The 20,218-nt window shown below is 37.0% G+C and overlaps 1 protein-coding gene and 1 pseudogene across 1 annotated transcript in view; both read left to right on the forward strand.

Moving 5' to 3' along the window:
* LOC110203767 (disintegrin and metalloproteinase domain-containing protein 2-like) overlaps positions 1-20,218 on the forward strand; it is a 223,909-nt gene that overhangs the window by 129,913 nt on the left and 73,778 nt on the right. Inside the window, 3 exon segments of the mRNA XM_078149595.1 lie at positions 13,609-13,680; positions 16,243-16,294; positions 16,297-16,408. Coding sequence (XP_078005721.1) covers positions 13,609-13,680; positions 16,243-16,294; positions 16,297-16,408 — 236 coding nt within the window.
* Positions 6,351-7,566, forward strand: LOC110203768 (methyltransferase-like protein 22 pseudogene; annotated as a pseudogene).

Here is a 20,218-nt window from a genome sequence, read left to right on the forward strand (position 1 = left end):
TGTCTTGGAGTCCACAGTACCTTGCCCAGTGCCTTTTATGTGATGGGAATTTAATAAACATGTTGAATTGAATTGAATTTTTGGAGCACTGCACTTAGAGATAATTAACAATAAAAATATTTGACAAAGTGGACTAAAATTTTCCTTAAATAATATACATTAACTACTTTTATTGAGGAGATGATAAAAATACAAATGAAATTTTTTCAGTTAAGGCTGTGTAAAAATACACAGACATTTTTCTATTTGGGTTGTGTCTCCTACTTTAAAAAATAAAGATGTGGTAGGAAGAATAACATAAGGCAATTTGTAATCAGTTAAAATCTAAAGATGCGTAGAATAGCAGAGTGTGTATATATGTGTGTGTGTGTGTGTGTGTGTGTGTGTGTGTGTGTGTGTGTGTGTGTGTGTGTGTGTGTATTAGCCTGTGGAGAAAATGCTACCAAACTGGGTCTGTTCCAACCAAGTGCTTTTCTGATGTTGGAGCTATGACACATAGCTGGTAATTATGAATAATATATGTTTATATGAGAGACATATATAATGTCCCAATTAATGTTCTTTTCTTCTAATGAAGACAGGGAACCCTAATAGTGAAGTCTAAGAGGGGTTCCTAGGATCTAAGCATGGATTGAACTCCTGCCGTATTCATAGTGTAGTTGATTTAGTATATTCTGAATATCGTTTGACAAATCATGAGGTGATTTTAATATGGTGGTATCAAATCTTTGAACACCTCTTATGTCCAACAAATTACTCTATTTGTATTTAATTTTCAGAATTTTTGCTTCTACGAAGGGCATGTGGCAGATTTCCCAAAATCACTTGTGACGCTTAGCATCTCTTCTGGAATCAGGTCATGGACATATCCTTTTTAGTGATTACAGAATGTTAAATAGGAAAAATCCTCCTTTATTTTATCATATTCAGAGGTATAAATGGGGAGAGTGCATGATGGGAAGCAGTTATCTAAGATGTAGAAGTGGAATGGGAATGGTTTATTCCTTCTGTCCTGGAAATATTAGCAAGTAGACACTGATAGTATAATAATGATACTGAACAACATAAAAACTGGTTGGTTTGTGGGTTTGTTTTTTTTTGGTAATACCTATTGAAGCGGCTCTGTTTTTGTGCCAGTTTCAAAAATGGCTTCAGATTTGCCTGTTACCCACAGGGATCACGGTTTTCCTCATACTTAATAAATCTGTGCTCTCATTGATTCAGAGGTTTCCTCCTATAGTACATATCACAGCTTAACCATGCTAGCTTTACATCCACTATGCAGTTCATTATTTTAGTCATAGTTAGCTCTTTCTGCCACAGAGCAACATTCTTACAATATTGATATAGAACAGATGGGCCTCTGCTCTCAAAGAAAGCTTGTAGTTAGTAAAAGATAATTATGATTTCCCAAAAGCAGTTGGGCAATATATGTTGAATGGTGTGATTCTCAGCACACTTTTGTAAAGTTTGGTAAATGTGTTGCCACCTTAACCCCCATTTTTCTCATTCTGAGGTATCCTTGGTAGAACTCTTTACTATTTTCCTTATACTGAAGTTTTAATTTTAATTATTTTAAATGTGGTGTTTGGATTTATAGAGGTTGGTTACAATTTGAAAATTTCACATATGGAATTGAACCTCTGGAGTCTTCAGCAGGATTTGAGCATGTGGTTTATCAAGTAAGAAATGAAAACACAGATGTCTTTCTATATGCTGAAAACGATATGAATATGAAGTCAAGAAGGTTGCCCTATGAACTCCAAATGGTTAACGTAAGTGATGATTTGCTGCAATTATGCCATTTGTAGAATATAAACAATATTCTTTGTCACCTACAGAATACATATCATAGTCCGAGGTTAAGATTCTTAATCAGCAATTTTTGCCAAGAGATTTCAAAGCATCATGCAGTAGATCTTTGTTGCTTCCCTGCTGTTGTCATGCATCCTCAGTGTTTTTTTATTGTCTATACACTTTCTCCTCACTCCCCTGGAGATATGAAGTATCTTCTCCTCGCATCAAGATTTGGAGACTCTATCTTAGTGAGGGCTTATTAGATGGGAGATAAAGAGCATAAAAAAGATTTAGAGTCAAAGAATTTAGATCTGGAAGGGGACTGAGAGATCACAAGGCAAACCTCACTTTATTGATAAAGGAACTGAGGCCAGGAGAGATATAGTTTCTTGTCCCAAGCTCACAAAAGTTAGTGTTATGCTTCCTTCTCTCTTTCACAAGAATTTACTGAACACCTATAGTATTCATAGAATGTATGTACTACTTTGAATATTACTTGACTAAGTTATTTTTCATTTTATATTACAATATGACTATAATACAGTGGGATCAAATCCTTGATCACCTGGCATAACTAGTTAATCACCCACTTGCTTGTTAAAATGCTTTTACAAAGAAATCAGTTGCATATTCGTTTATGTGTTAGGGAAGGAAGGTAATGTAGTTGGCTCCCTCAATGAAAATTCAGGAACACTGAATTCTAAATTCTACTCTGTCTGTTATTTCTTCTTTCTTTGGATAAGTTCATGATTTGTTTAGGAGTCCAAGCATTGCATGAATAAAGAATTATTATAAAATACCTTGTACAAAAAAAAAGGGGAAAATTATTCCTCTTCTTTTTGAATGAACATAACTTGTTTATTCTTTTGTTTTTTCTTAAGTCTCTCTGAAAAACATTTGATATCTTTTGTTTTCACATCACTTTGATTTCTGAATTCATCCTTCCTTCCTCTCCTATCCACTTAATCATCTTTTATAACAAAGATCTAATGAGAAAGAGAAAAAAAATCAGTAAAATGATAAAATACATCAACTAAGTCTGACAGTATTTGCAATGTTCCATACCTATGGGCCCCCAACCTCTGCATTTTCTCATCTCTTTTTCAAGAACAAGTTCTATGATTGTAAGTATTTAGCATGCAGTTTTGTTTTTGGTTTCATTGTTATTTTTGTTGGTATTTCCACTTATGTTGTTTTAGTCAATTTGGAAATTGTTTTTCTGATTTTGCTGATTTAAGATTATATGTGAATTTAGATTGAGTCAAGCAAATAGTCTTTACTCCAGTTCTCGGGTGACATGGAGTTCACTAAAATTTAGGATAATTCAGTAAATATTTATTGTACTAGCTAGTCTAATGTAGAGGCCAGAGCAGGAAATTGACCATCAGACCTGGATTCAAAGCCTCATTCTGTTGCTTACTACCTGTGTGACACTGGAGAAGTCACTTAATCTCTCTGGATCTCAGCTTATCTATAAAATAAGAGAGATGGATTAGATGGTAGAAATTGATATGAATTAGAGGTATTATAATCATTTTACACAAGGATGTATGAAGGACTTGCTTATGGTCAGCCCAGCTAAGCAAGTGTCAGAATTGGAATTGGAAGTCAGCTGTCTCTTGATTCCAAGCCTCTTTCTATCGTACTACTCTGATTTCTCAGACAGCACTAAACGCTATGTTTCTTTGACCTTTTAATGTATCTTTTAAGTTTAGAGTATTATCCTATTGGTAATAGAAAGCTACAATAATTTGTAGCAAAGGCAAATTTCAGTACTAGATTGTGGATAACCTCTAATATCAGACCTAAGAGTTTGAATAGTTATAGCCCTTGCAGGATCCAAATAATAAGTCATGAAGAGGTTTTAATTGCCTGTCTGAGTTGTTTCTAGGGATGCAAATTGAACAAATTGTTACTTCCCTATATATATTTCTAAAGTGAAGTAGAAATCCTAGAATAACCCTGAAGAATTTCAACCTGGGTCATATAAGCTAAATTTCTTTTTTTTTTGGGTGACGCAATTGGGGTTAAGTGACTTCCCCAGAGTCACAAAGCTAGGAAGTATTATGTGCCTGAGGTTGGATTTGAATTCAGGTCCTCCTGACTCTGGGCCAGTGCTCTATCCATTAGCCAAAACTTTCTTAGAAAATTACTCACCTTTTCCCCAGTCTCTTTTTATCCATAGTCCACAGGTGTTTTAAAACCTTGAAAAGCTCCTTTGATGTCCTGTATATGACACAATCTCACTATAATGATTTATATGGGGGATACTTAGAAACTTGACCCAATACTTGTGGGGAAAATTGGTTATAGGATGGAGAATAGTACCCTTTAGTGAGCATCACATTAATTGTTGGATTAATTAATGAAGTTCAAATGAAAGCCAGCAAATCTTACCAGGTCTTCTTTTTTTAAAGAGTCTACTTTACAGCACAGTCACTTCCCAATGACTACTCCTCCACCAAATTTTCCCTTGTAATGAAAAAGTATAGAGCAAAACAAATCAATATATTAAGTTTGCCTAAAAATGTATGACCCATTTTTACACCTGTAGTTTACTGCTTCTCTACTGAGGACACATGCTTCATCAGTCCTCTAAAGTTATGATTGGTCACTTCATTGATCAGCATTCTCAAGTCTTTTAATATTGTTTTTCTTTGCATCATTGGTCATTGTGTAAAATTGTTATCCTGGTTCTGATCTTGATAAATGATCCTGGTAACTGATCCTGATCCAGAATCACCTCATTCAGATCTTTCAAACTTTTCTTAATGCTTTATCTCTTCAATGAACACCCACTTTCTTTCTAATTCCTTGCTATTATACAAATACTGTTGTACATTTTTAATATGTGGGACATTTCACTCTGTGTTTGACCTACTTGGGCTATATGGTTAGTAGTGCCATGGTGAGGTCAAAGGGTATGTACACTTTAGTACCTCTTTTTTCCTTTAGCATAATTCCAAATTGTTTTCCAGAATAGGTAGACTGTTAGTTATTTGGAGAAGTCTTTCATATAATGTTGAATGCTTTCATTTTTTCTGTTGAAAACTACCTGTTCATATCCTTTGACCATTTATCTGTTGAGGATTGGCTCTTATTCTTATATCTTTGTATCATTTGCATTCTTACACAATTGTAAGATTATGTTATTGAAAATATGGAGAGTTGTTTACATAAAACCCTTATAGAGAAGATTTAGTAGTTAGCAGGTCTTTGAATCTTAATTGTCTTATTATTTCTGAAAGGGCAGTCAATGCATATCATACCAGGCAACTCAATGCTACAGAAAAACTAGAGATTCAGTCACTTCTAAGCATTGGGTGGGTATTGTTCGCTACAGGAATGGCTAAAAGTGGAATTTCAGTTTTAGCAGATACTTCAGATTTATCTGCACAATATTATTGACAATATGTTCATTGAATTGTAGACACTAACACTTGATGTAATCCCAGGCCCTTAAGGAATTTCTGCACCATTGAGAGTGGGATTGGCTGTAGGACCAGGAGCAGTTTTCCCCAAACCTTTGGCTCTGCTCATTCACTTAGGTATCTTGTTCATGTGTACTGCCTGCTTCATTTCATGTATGTTTACAAGGAAAAGGTCTCCCAATAGACTTAATCCTATTGGATTTCTTTGAGACATGTGGGAGTAATTGGCCCTCTTAAAAGCCATATTGAGGCAGCAAGTTTGTGCAGTACTTAGAGTGCTCTAGTGTTTTTGCCCTGGGTTTTATTTACTTAGCGACTATTCATGAACAACATTGGTATGTATTTCTTTTTCTCTTTGCTTTATCCTTCCCTGGTTTAGGTTTTAGGGATATGTTAATTTCACAAAAAAGAATTTGTTAATATGTTTTATTTCTAATTTCTGAGAATAATTTGTATCATACATGTTAATTGTTCTCTAAAAGTTTGGTAGAATTCTTCCTTAAAGACATTAGAAGCTAGATGGTGTAATGGATACAATGTTGAACCTTGGGTCAGGAAGTCCTGAGTTTGAATAATGTCTCAATCACTTATTATCTGTGTAAATTAGGACAAGATGTATAACCTCTCTTTACTTCAGTTTCCTCATTTGTAAAATGGGGATAATAATAGTACCAGCCTACCAGAGTTGTTGTGAGGATCAAATGAAATAACATATGTAAAGCATTTTGCAAGCCTTAAACCACCACATAAATGCTAGTTATTATTAATATTGATAAAATATGTCCCCCTCAAATGCCTGGGGCTGCCATGGGGTGCCAGAGTCCTTACAGTTAGGCAAATGGGTACATGTGGTGGGGGGGTAGGTGGCTCAGCAAAATCCATAGTTGGGTAGGTTTAGGGGATGGTCTCAATGTCCACTCATGTGTCCACTGTCCTTCCTTTGACCTCATGGCCCCCCAACTCTTCAGTCCCTCTGCCTTCTCCCTAGTGCCTAATATTCTCATTCATTCATTCATTCATTTAACAAAGGCCTACTGAGGCCTGTTCTGTCCCAGACTCTGTTACTGGTATTGAAGGCTGTTAAAAAGAGGCACCTATTCAGTTTAATATCAACACTACATGATGGTGGACTCAGAAGAGGGGGAAGCTATGGATGAAATTACATTTAAAAGTAACACTGTGTTGTCTGATGTGCATCCAAACACCCCAAACAAAAGATACCTCATGATGTGTCTGAACGCTGTTGGCCAACCTGTTTTTCTGTCACAATTTAACTATCTCTGGAACAAAGATTCTAGGAAATATGCTTAAGTTAGGAGTAAAAGTCAAAAAGACATTCAAAGAGAAAATACCATACATGATGACAGCAGTATTCAGGAATCCTATGGCAAGAAAGCAGTGGTATAGATTTTCTTAACAAGAATGAAACTCAGACTCACCATTGTACAAGCTTCGAAGCTCTGTTGGATGATGATGGTGACTTGGAAGTGGTAAGAAGACCATGGGTTGTCTTTGAGACAAAACAAAAAAGATCCTTCAAAAAATAAGATGCACCCGAAAATTCTAGCCCAGGGAGCAGAAAATGTCACTGAAGAAGGTTACAATGGAGCACACCATGGCCATTCCCTCTGGAAGAAATTGGCAGAGAGGTGTAATGAGGAACTTTCTTTCTGATGACTACATCCTGTTCCAATGTGACCTATTCAAAAGTTGCACTGGGCACAAGCTTGGAGCTGGCACCAGGACTGCCAACATCATCACAGCAATGGTTGCTAAGACTGTTTATTGCACAGCTATGGGTGAAGATTTTATGGCTGTGTGTGAACAGAATGTTGCCCTAAATAGGCACCTGACTGCTATAGGAGAAGGTACAGTTAAGGTTGAATAATTGGATTGGCTGAAAGATTAGTTGTGTGCTGATCCTCAAGTTCCTTTCAGTTGTTCTGAAAAGGAAATTTCTCTCTTACGGGCTCAGACTACTATTATAATGGCAGCTGATGGTTTTTTTTATGATGATCTCACAGATGCTTTATTTAAAATATTCTACAGAGTTATAATGCTTGTACAATCATTACCAATAGAGAGAAGATTAAACTTCACACTTAGATATTTGTACATTATATGTGAAACTTTTGGTCAGTTACAGTCTGCATAGACAGAGGACACAGGTATGAGGTGATTATGTTGGGAAGATGTCCAAAAAAAGAATATAGGGGTAAGAAAGAGAGATGCACTGGGAGAAGGGGGAAGAGGAAAGTAGAATGGGACACATAAAGGAGATGTGCAACGAAGAGCTTTTATAGTGGAGGGGAAAATGGAGGAGGTAGTGGTGGCTAATGTTTGAACTTCACATCAGAATTCGTTCAAAGAGGAAAGAACATGTGTATATATATCATATATATATATATATATATATATATATATATACACACACACATACATATATATGAATATATATAGGTATATATATGTATATGTATATATATATAAACATACACACATTTGGGTATATATATAGCTCATAATTGGTTCAAAGAGGGAAGAATATATATATATATATAGTGTATATATATATATATACTATATAAATGTACATATATGTGTGTATGTGTGTATATATATATATATATATATATATATATATATATATACTCATTTGGATATATATAGAGTTCAGAATTAGTTCAAAGAGGGAAGAATTTTCTTGTATAAAAATGTATGTGTGTGTGTGTATATATATATATATATATATATATATATATATAATATATATATATATATATATATATATATATATATACTTATTTGGGTATAGATATCTATCTTATCCAATAGGGAATTAGGAAGGGAAGGGGATAAGATGTATGAGGGAAGATTATTAGGGGAAGGGAGGATTGGGGAGGCAGTGGTTGGAAGAAAGAACAGACTTTTGAAGAGGCACAGGATAAAAAGAGAGAAGAGAGAAGAGGAAAGAAAGAGAGAGAAATAGATGGAGGGAAATACAGAGTGTTTATAACTGTGAATGTGAATGGCATGAGCTAACTCTTAGAATGGAAGCAGATAGCAGAATGGATTGAAAACCAGAATCCAAAAATGTGTAATGTACAAGAGACATAGTAGGGACGTAAAGATACACGCAGAGTTGAAATGAAGGATTGGAGCAGAGTCTATTATGCTTCCTCTGAAGTGAAGAGGGCAGAGGACAATCATGATCCCAGAGAAAGCGAAAGCAAAATGAAATCTGGTTTAAAGAGACTTAGGAAAACTATATTTTGCCAAAAAATAATACCATAGACAATGAAATAATATTTTAAGAATTGCAGTAGATTTTTCTAATAAGGCTTACATTTATCAAATATGTAGGGAACTGAGTCAGTTTTATAAAAATAAGAGCCATTTCCAAGTTGATAAATGGTCAAAGGACATGAACAGTCAGTTTTTAGAAGAAATGAAACTTATCTACAGCCATGTGAAAAAAATGCTATAAATCACCATTGATTAGAGAAAGGCAAATTAAAACAACTCTGAGCTACTACCTCATACCTATTAGAAAAGACAAATGCTGGAGGGGATGAGGGAAAATATGAACATTAATGAATTGTCTGTAGAATAATGAATTGGTCCAACTGGATTCTAGAGAACAATCTGGAGCTATGCTCAAAGGGTCATAAAACTCTGTGTACCCTTTGATCCAGCAATACTGCTAGTAGGTCTGTACCCCAAAGAGGTCAAAGAAAAAGGAAAAATACAAATATTTATAGCTCCTCTTTTCGTGGTTACAAAAGAATTGGAAATTGAGGCGATGCTCATCAGCTGGGGAATGGCTGAACAAGTTGTGGCATACGATTGTGATGAAGTACTATTATCGTGTAAGAAATGATGAGGTGAGTGGCTTCAGAAAAAAACAAAAAAACATGGCAAGGCCTATATGAACTGATGCAAAGTGAAATGAGAAGAACCAGTGGATCATTGTGCACAGTAACAGCAACATTGTTTTGAAAGACTTGACTACTCTGATCAATACAGCAATCCAAGGACTCATGATGAAGAAATTCTATCCACCTCCAGAGAGAGAACTGATGAACTCTGAATGCAAATTGAGGTATACTTTTCTCAATTTCTTTTGTTTTTTTTTTTGCTTTTTTGGGGGGGCAATATGGCTAATATGGAAATATGTTTTGCATATTTCACATGTACAATTGACATCATATTGTTTGACTTCTTAGTGGGTGGGGGAAGGTGAGAGGGAGGGAGGGAAAGAATCTGAAACTTAAAATTGAAAAAGAAAAGAATGTTAAAAATAAGTAAATAATAAATATTTTAAAAGTGGTAAGGAAAGAGGCTTAGCAATATTAGATCTCAACTATACTACAAAGCAGTAATCATCAAAGTAATTTGGTACTAGTTAAAAATAGGGCGATCAGTGGAATAGATTAGGGACACAACTTATATGTGGAAAGGAATCTAGTAGCATAGGGTTTTAAAAACCTGATGACTATAGCTACTATGGTGAGATCTCACTATTCAACAGAAAACTTTGAAAACTTTAAACTAGTATGGCAGAAAGTAGGTATGCAGGGCTTCTTAAACTTTTTTTCCGCTGGAGACACCTTCTGTGCTTCTTAAACTGACCCACAGTTTAAGAATACTGGACTACAGAGTACCAGCACACATCATATACCAAGTTGAGCTTTAAATAAATATGTGACTTGGACATTAGAGGAGCAAGGAAAAAATTAGCTTTCACTTCTATGTATGAGAGAAGAGTTTATGACCAAGCAGAGGAATAGTGAGCATTAGAGAAGGAAAAATGCAGAATTTTGATTACATACATGACCAATGTAGGTAAAATTAGAAGGGAAACAGATAACTACTGTAAAACAACCTTTGCAGCAATTTTCTCTGATAAAGGCTGCATTTCTAAAATATATAGGGAGCTGATTCAAATTTATAAAAATCATAGCCATTTCTCAATTGATAAATGGTCAAAAGATATGAACAAGCAGTTCTCAGGGATGAAATCCAAGCTAGCGTTAGGTAGATAGATGAACATGTAAAAAGATGCTCCAAAATCATTAAAATTAGAAAAAGGCAAAATTAATGCAACTCTAAAATTCTACCTTACGCCTATGAGATTTTTCAAAATTGAAAAAAAGGGAAAATGACAAATACTAAAGAGGCTGTAGGAAATGAGATACATTGATGTACTGCTGCTTTGAGCTGTAGATTGCTGTGAAAGCTTTGAATTGCTCACCATTCTGAAAAGCACTTTGGAGCTATGCCTCTAAAGTTATTAAACTGTGTGAATTCTTTGACCCATCAATGTCACTACTAGGCCTATTTCCTAATGAAATAAAAGAAAAAATGAAAAATACCCATGTATGCAAATTTATTTATAACTGCTATTTTTTTGTGTGTGACAAAGAACTAGAAATGAAAGGATTATCTATCAGTTGGCGAATGGCTAATCAAGTTCTGGCATATGAATGTAATGGAATGTTATTGTGCAACAAGACATGAAGAAGGAAACAGTTTAGGGACCCCTGGAAAGACTTTTATGAACTGTTAGAAAATGAGTTAGGCAGATCTGGGAGAACAATTTATTTAACAACAAAAACTGCCAAATCCAATGGCTTTTTCTTAGTCCTCATTCTCCTCAAGCTCTTTATAGCTTTTGATACTGTACATAAGCCTGTCCTCCTTGATATTCTCTCTCTCTCTCTGTCTCTCTCTCTCTCTCTCTCTCTTTTTCTTTTTGGGGGGAGGGATGCATTACTCTCTTCTGGTTGTCCTCCTACCTATCAGACTGCTTCTTCTCAGTCTCCTATCCTGGATCCTTATCCAGATCATGACCTCTAACTGTAGGTGTCCCACAGGATTCTGTCCTGATTCTTCTCTTTCTAGACTACTTTACTTGATGATCTCATCAGCTTCCACGGATTTTTACCATCTCTATGCTGATGATTCTCAAATCTAACTATCTTACCCTAACCTTTCTGTTGACCTCCAGTCTTGAATCTTCAACTGCCTTTCAGACATCTCAAACTGGATTTCTAGTAGATATGTTAAACAAAATATGTCCAAAACAGAATTCATTATCTTTCCCCATAAATACTCCCTGCATTACTGTAGAAGGTAACATTGTCTTCCCAGTGACTCAGGCTTGCAATGTAGGAGTCATCCTGTACTTTTCACTGTCTCTTACCTCCCATATCGAATCTGTTGCTAAGGCCTATTGATTTCACCCTTGTAACATCTCTCCAATACATTCCCTTCTTTCCTCTGACACTGCCACCACTCTAGTGCAGACTCTTACTATGTTACACCTGGACTGTTGTGATAACCTGTGGAGTGGGTCTGCTTTCCAAGTCTCTCCACACTACAATCCATCTTCAATTCAGCCATCAAAATACAGGTCCAATCATGTCACCCCACCTACTCAATAAATTCTAGTGGTTCCTTATTACCTCCAGGATCAAATATAAAGTGCTCTGTTTGGTATTCAAAGCCCTTCATAATCTAGCCTCCTCCTCCCTTTCAAGTCTTCTTACACCTTACTTTCTGCCATGTACTCTTTGATCCAGTGACACTGGCCTTCTGGTTGTTCCACAACAAGACATTCCATCTCTAAGTTCCAGGCATTTTCTCCCAGTCTGCAAGGCCTTGAACACTCCACCAACTGATCTCCAGGCTTGCTTTAATTCTAACTAAAATCCCATCCTTTATAAAAAGCCTTTCCCAACCCTCCTTAATTCTAGTGCTTCTTCTCTGTTAGTTGTTTCCTATTTATCTTTTATACAGCTTACTTTATACATATATGTTTGCACATTGTCCTCCCCATTAGCTTGTGAGCTTCCTAAGAATAGGTTGTTCTTTTGCTGTTTTTTGTATCCCCAGCACTTAACACTTAAGTGCCTGACAGGTAGTGGGTACTTAATAAATATTGATTGATGTAACAACATTGTAAAGATATACAACTCTAATCATCAAGATTACAAGAAGAGCCATGATGAAGCATGCTCCCTGTCTCTTGAAAGAGAGTTGCTGGATTTAGGTGGCAGATCAATACAGATTTTTAGGAAATGGCCAATGTGGGAATTTTGTTTTGCCTGACTTTGTGTATTTTTGTAATGGTTTTGTTTTTCTTCTTCCTTTTTATTGGAGGTTGGGAGCTGGTAGAGAGAAAATAGATTTTAGTCAACCAAAAAATTTAATTAAAAATAAGAAGCTCTTGTAGCAATATAGTCATGTAGTAATTCAGATTTGGATGAGTATTCCCATGGTTGGGTTGTGGTTATCATATATCCAGTTATTTTTTAGTTTCTAAATGTTCTGCTTATTTCAGTTCATTAATAATACCTTAAAAGGTTCAAAAATTAGATAAAATATATGAGAAATGTTAAATGTTGATCTGTTCCTTTGTGTTTTTTTAATTTTAGCCCAAATTAGATTATTTATCATCTTTCTCTGGGTATCTAGAAATGCATGTTGTCGTGGAAAAAAGTCTGGTAAGTCCATTATTTTAATTTCTTTGTCTTTCTTTTCTAACCTTCATAATATCTTATTTCTCTTCTCCTCTTATTTCTACTGCAAAATGACTAAAATGAAGTCCAAGGGACTGTTTGGAGCAAAGTTGTTTGACACTAATATTGATTTCCCCCCCCCCCTGCATTTCTAACAGATATTTGTGAGTGCTTACTATGGTCCAGGTACTGTATAATATCTGCAGTATATTATTCTATACTAATTCTATACAACTGAGCTAATACATTCAATAATGTAGAGAGAATCAAGATACCTAAGTGTACTATTCTCCATAATTTTCTGTTCAAATTATATAATGGAAATAATCTTTTTTTGTTAATATATTCTAAAATTTGGGAAAGTGATTTTTTCTTTTTTTTTTTTATCAGTTTAATGAGGAATGTTTTTAATTAATTTTGCCTTAGAATAACTGGGGAACATTAATGATAGAAAGTAAAAGAGAATTCCAGAGAATTTTAATACTTTTACTTCTTATGACTAGAAACAGTGAGAGGTACAGGAGGAAACATGTTTAATTCTCTTACATTTTTACTTCCTAGATAGTGTTTGAGAATTTAACTATGTTCTCCTTAGCTAGAAAGATTTCTTAATCCCTAAGATATTGTTATTATATATTATATGAGAATGATTACATATAATTATAACAGTATATTACAATTATATATTGTTATGTTATAATGTATTATGTATAATTATTATATGATATGTCATTATGATGAAAAATTGCCTCTCCAAATGTAGGATTTACATTTTGAATCAATAGCATTTATTTGATAAATAGCTTAGTGTTCATTAAATTGTTTTACTCAGACTTAAAATCCATTATGTTTTTCAGTATAATTTTATGGGATCTGATGCAAACCTTGTTACTCAGAAAATTGCCATGGTTATTGGACTTGTCAGCACAGTAAGCTTTTGCCTTTTCATGTTTCTTGATTTCTGGAGTTACCCTAGGTAGCTATCTAATATTCTAAGTTGCAGAGGAGGCTCAGGACACCATTGATGAAGGGTCCTTCTGTTCCTTACATCAGAAAAACCATACCCCGGTGTTTTAAATAGAATATAGGGATAAATAATAACAGAATAATAATAATTCATGTTCACACAAAGCTTAAAGGTTTACAGAGTGCTTTCTTTACAACAACCCCGAGGGATATGGTTAGGTTATCCTCATTTTACAGATGAGGAAACTGATTCCTGAGATGTCCAGTAACTTGCTCATCATTAACCAGCTCTGAAAGTGTCAAGACAGGGTTAAAACCTGGTGTCATGACTCCAAATAGAATAATTATTTCATAAAATGGACTTTTGATGTTACTTTAGATGAGCAGTTATCAAAGTGAAGACCACAGACCTTTGGGATTCCCAGGAACTCTTTTGTGGGCCTACAAGGTTATGACAATTTTTGTAATAGTACTAGGACCTTTTTGCCTTTTAAAGTACTCTTCCCTTTCCCCCTACATATCTGTATGAGGTCAGATTTTCTTCATAAACTTTAACCAAAACAACACTGCAACAAATTGAATGCAGAAGGAGATAAGAGAATACATCTGTCTTTTATTAAGAAAGACATTAAAGAGATTTGCAAAAATATGAAAAATGATGCTACTCTTCCCTGTTAGTATAAAGTACAATATCATCCTCCCAGTCTGTCAGGTTGGCAAGCTAGGAGTCATCCTAGATTTCTCACTATCTCTTGGCCCCCGTATCCAAGCTGTTCAAGATGCCTTGATTTCACCTTTGCAACATCTCTTGAATATGCCTCCTTTTCTTCTCTGATACTGCCACCACCCTGGTGCAGGTCCTCATTACCTCATTTTTGGATCATTGCAGTAGCCTGTTGGTGGGTCTGCCTGCTTCAAGTCTCTCTCTCCATTCCAACCAATCCCTATTTAACCCCCAAAATGATTTTTTCAAAAGCTCAGGTCCGATCATGTCACCCCTCCCTACTCAAACTTTAGTAGCTTTATATTGCCTCCAGGATCAAATACAAAATGCTTTGTTTGGCATTCAAAGCCCTTGAAAACCTACCACCTCTCCCCCCATCTTTCTAGTCTTCTCACATCTTACTCCTCAACACATATTCTTCAATCCAGTGACACTGGCCTCCTGACTGTTCCACAAACAAGACACTTCATCTTCCAGGACCCAGCGTTTTCTCCAACTGCTCCCTATGCCTGGAACACTCTCTCTCTCCTCTGCTCTGACTGCTGAACTCCTTGGATTCCCTTGAGTCCCAACTGAAATCCTACCTTCCTCAATCCTTCTTAATTCCAGTGCCTTTCCCCTGTTAATTATTTCCTATTTACCCTGTATACAGTATCACTTGCTTTGTTTAAATTTATTTGCATGTTGTTTTCCCCATTAGATTGTAAGATCCTTGAGAATAGGGCCTGTCTTTTGCCTCTTTTTGTATCCCCAGCATTTAGCACAGTGCCTTACACATAGTAGGCATTTAATAAATAATTATTGCTTAGGTTGTTGTTTTCCAATGAATTAATAAATATATGAAAAATTTAGTAGTTGTAATTCCTAATATGGTAAATATTAACATATAGATGTAGCAAACATAAACAAAAACACTTTGAGATCCACAATAATTTGTAAGAGCATAAAAACCCAAAGTATTGTTAGCTTTACCATGAATTCCACAAAGCCATTGTTGAACCAGGGAGTTTTATGAGTGGCCTGGGAAGGGCCGGCATCCCACATGTGAGAGAGCATGCGAGTGAGAGCACATGTGTTGACAGATACACACCTTTTTATTCCCTATTCCTGATTCAAATTTCCCTCCCGTGATTCCCCATTAGCTTGGTACCACTGTACCATAGAGGTTACAGCCTCTCTGAAGCACCTAATGTCCCCACGTGAGTCCCTGCTCCTGTTTACATCTCCTACTCCCCACAGTTCAGTGACCCTGGCCCTTATTTACTTTTTCCCTTATTTGACTATGCCCACACCCCTTTTGCTTGGGATGCAGATATGTTCATCTATACCCAACCTCAGAACCGGTTTTCTCTGGTTAATCTATTCACCCACCAATTCTACTTCATGGCTTCCTTTGTTCATCTTCCACCTAGCCCCTAGATTTCATTCCTCAGGTTCCATGTGACTTTTGTGGAAATAAAAGAAAAACCCTTCTATTTCTCACATTCCCTCCTAGTTTAAACTGACTCCAATGCTGTCACATAGCCATCTACTCCCCTGATTGAGTGATATGCAGAAGCAACATCCCCAGTCACGTTTTCCTCAGTATGAGACCAAAAATTTGAGAACCACTTCTTTAGATATTTTTTTAATAGCTGCCGTGGTACTTTATAAGGTCCCCTATTTATTATTCATCTATTTATTGTATAAATGCCTTATTTCACTAAGGAATATAATCAACTAATTGGAGTCAGGCTTATTTCAAAAATTAATTTAGGTTAGTGGTATTTGAATATGTCTTCCATATCTGTTCCATTTTTAGATGTATAGCTCACTTAACTTGACTATCGTACTGTCTTCCTTGGAGTTCTGGATAGACAAAAAAAAATCAATACTGCTGGAGAACCTGATGAATTATTGAAGAGATTTTTAAAGTGGAAAGAATCTTACCTTGTTCTGAGGAGGCATGATATGGCATTTTTACTTAGGTAAGTATAGCTCCCCCTGAACTCTCCCCAACTCCCACTTACATTGGTAGCCTGGGTCCCCAGAAGCTTTCTGACTACTATATCCCTTAAGGGATATTACCTAGGGACTAGAATGTTTTCAGTATTAAGATTCATGAGCTGCCATCTGGTGTGCTCCACCAGCTTAATTAGCTTTTGCTGTTTTTGAGTCCTGTCTCACTCTTCCTGACCAGTTTGGAGTTTTCTTGGCAAAGATGTTGGAGTGGTTTGCTATTTCCTTCTCTAGTGGATTAAGGCAAACAGAGGTTAAGTGACTTGCCCAGGATCTCATAGTTAGTGAGTATGTGAGGTTGGATTCCAACTGAGGTCTTCCTGACTCCAGGCCTAGCATCCTATCCACTGAGCCACCTACCTACCTCTAAGGCAGACAGAGGTTAAGTGACTTGCCCAGGGTCACACACCTTTTAGAAAGTGGTAATTATAGATTAGAAACAATTGGTCAAAACAAAAACAAATAATAGTCCCCTCCCCCAAATCTGCCATACAGCCTTTCACAAATAGGTATAGTGTGCTGGGTAAAAGAGTGCATAGGTGATGAGGACATATGTAGGACTTTGGCAAAGAATAATTCAGAACCCCTGGTTAAAATGAAGTCCCTTTTTCCCTTTGTGAAATCCTCGAGGACCTCCCCTTGGGTTGAAGCCAGTGGTTCTTCGTGTGTCTGCCTGCTTCTGGTTGGATAGGCTGCCTCCAGTGTCTCTGAAGTCATGCGAAATGAGGGGTAGAAGGGAGTGGGGCAATAGTGAAGCAACATCCCTTTTTCTCTGATATTAGTGTAGGGGTCTGCCTCCTTGAAGCTTACAGAATCTGAAGCTTAGCTACTTGGCTTCTGGATAGTGGGAAGCTAATATAGCTCCTCAGGGGCAGGGACTGTCTTTTTCATGATGCTTTTACTGAGTAGGAACTTAAATGCTTATTGAATAACTGTCTGAAATAGCTTGCTGTGTCATGCAGAGACCCAAAGATGTATCTTGTTTTTTAGTCCATCACAAAATCTTTGCTGAGTGGCATCATCTGTTTTTATCCAGTGATCAAAGCAATTCCCTTCTCCTAAATTGATTAAGGGAAGGGCTTATTTGCAGTTATTTGATTAGTTCAGTGTAGAATCTGGGTTTTCTATGTTTACATTAGTTATAGTGGGAGTAGAAACCCCAATTCCCACAGAAGAACAGTATCATAGCATTTCTAAGGAAGAAACCAAAAAAAAAAATGGTGCATTATGGCAGATGATCTGACCATTGACTTTTGAAAAAATAATAAAGTGATACTTAATTTAGAGCACTTTGAATACTGAGAATTCACATTATAGTTCTCTAATTGCTCAAAATTTTGCTTTAAATCTGCAACATGCAAATGAGCCAACTTTAGTCAATCAACTTTCTGCTCTTCTGAATCCAGCTTCTCCCAGGCCCTAGTCTCAGTCTCACTTTGCCTCTAGGTTAGAACTAGTCCAGTGCAGGAGGTGGGGGTCGGGGGGGGGGGAGTATTCAGATCTTTGATTTATTCTTTTTGAAGTAGGTGGGAGGATAGAAGGCATGGAAGATGTTGGAAGAGAAAGGTCAAGGATGTGTGTTGTTGTTCAGTTATTTCAGTCATATCTGACTCTTTGGGACCCTGTTTGGGTTTTCTTGGCAAAAACACTGGAGTATTTTGTTATTTCCTTCTCCAGATCATTTTACAGATGAGGAAACTGAGGCAGACAGGGTTAAGTGATTTGCCCAGAGTCACGCAGCTAGTAAGTGTCCAAAGCAAGATTTAAACTCAGGAAGATGAGTCTTCCTGACTCCAGGCCCAGGACTCTATCTACTGAGCCACCTTGCTGCCTAAGGAGTGTGTTATGTAAATATAAATTTAGATTGATTCTATTTTATACAGTTGAACTATGGTCAGATGCAGGGGACGCAAAGCAGGCTCTGTGTGGTGAGACTGCCTCAGACCTAGAACACTGTGCTTGCTCTTCCCCAAATCCCTGTAACCACTTACATTACCTGTTATGTTTGTGGGGAAGAAAATCAGCCTCATTACTTTATAGTCATAGCCCAAATCCAATGTTTTAACCTAGTTGGCAAGTACTTATTACTAGGTTGGAAATGTTTAGATTTAGGGGTGCTGGTGAAGAGGTCTGGGGTTTGGGGTGAGGCTGGGAACCTCCTAGATTGCAACGCTGGGCCCTGTCTGAATGAATTCAACTCAAATCTTCTTCCAGCCAGAGAAAAAAGTTTATTAGAGATAAAACATATAGGCCAGGTGATGCCCGTAAGGATGAGCGGGCATGAGAAAAGCTCAGCCGTTTGGGCATGAGAGATTCTCAGCAATGAATGGGGGCCAGGTAGATCTTATGTACAGTAAAGTAACTTTGGGTGGCCAGAGGAGGGTGCTGGGAAAAGGGTCTAGGTAAGAATTCCAATTGGACTGAACAGTGACTGAAGAGACAATGGGAATAATGAAGGGAACTGGAAGGTAGAAGTTTGAAAGGCATCTGCATAAGATCAAAAGGTGGGGCTAGGGCTTTCAAAGGGAGATAAGGGGAGTCAATAAGGAACCATTTGAGACCAGAGTAAAGGCTTTCTGGGGCCCATAGACAAAAGGGAGCCAGATTCTTTTTAGGGCAAGGGGCACAGGCGCATCTGAATAAGATTAAAAGGTAGGGCTAAGGCTTTCAAAGGGAAATAAGAGGCTGGGGCCTGTAGACAAATGGGAGTCAGATTCCCTTTTGGGCAAGGGGCTAAGATCTCAGCTTGGCCCACACCCCATCATTGGGACCCCAAAATTTAAGGGCAAGGAACACAGGTTCTCCTTTGAGTGAATTCGACCCAAGCCTTCTTTCAGCCAAAGACAAGGTTGATTAGAACACTGTTATAAAAATCCCAGACTCAATTTGGAATTCAGCCCAAGACTGGGCTTGTGAACTCCCCAAACAAGAGTTAAAAAGAAGAGATACCTTTATTTTATGATTCTCATGAGAAAAAGGTATGCAGATTCCTTCACAGAATTCACACACAAATACAGAAGTAGAGCAAACGGTTATGTAGGATTTCTTGGCTCTAACCCCCAACTTGTCCTGACATTCCTGCACTTCCTTTGTGCCATCTGTATTTACAGTACAACATCTATTATTTTTATAGAATCTGTGAAAACCAGTCTCTTCTGTTTGTACATTTTGTGTAAACCAATAAACCAATAAATCAATAAACTGATAAGTCCATTAATCAATAACCTAATCTTCCCCTGTCTTATATTCCTATTGAACCTGGGAAAACCAAAATGTTAGTGTTTCTCACAATACCAGTGAGGTTGGACAAGATTCTAAAATAATCTACGCTATTGGCAAGATTTTAAAAATCTGAGCATTGGCCAGAGGTAAGAAATCTGAGCGGTTTAGTTGGGGAAAGATGGACACTTATGTACAGAGAGACTATGGGAAGATCTGGATGTGATCTAGGATTGGCCAATAGCTTGAGTGAGTGGGAGGTAACAGAGAAGGACTTGGAAGGGCCAGGTGCCCCTTCTGGGGGACCTGCATCAAGTGGAAGGGGTCTAGATGGAATCAAGGGTGGAAAGTAGCCTGGGAGATCTGAGGTAAAGACAATGAAGGGTTGGGCTAGGTTAGAGGTAACACAGAATTGGGGGACTGGTCTGCAGGCCACAATGAAAGGCCAATTGAAAGGATTACTGGAATAGGTGTATGCCTCAGGCAAATGCCAGAGACTTGACCTTGTAAGAAAAGTTGGGGGGGAGGGGGTTTCCCAGGGCCCATACCCCCTGAGAGAC

The sequence above is a fragment of the Phascolarctos cinereus genome, unplaced genomic scaffold (assembly GCF_003287225.1).
Source record: "Phascolarctos cinereus isolate Bilbo 61053 unplaced genomic scaffold, phaCin_HiC Scaffold_2;HRSCAF=192, whole genome shotgun sequence".
NCBI classification, from domain to species: Eukaryota; Metazoa; Chordata; class Mammalia; order Diprotodontia; family Phascolarctidae; genus Phascolarctos; species Phascolarctos cinereus.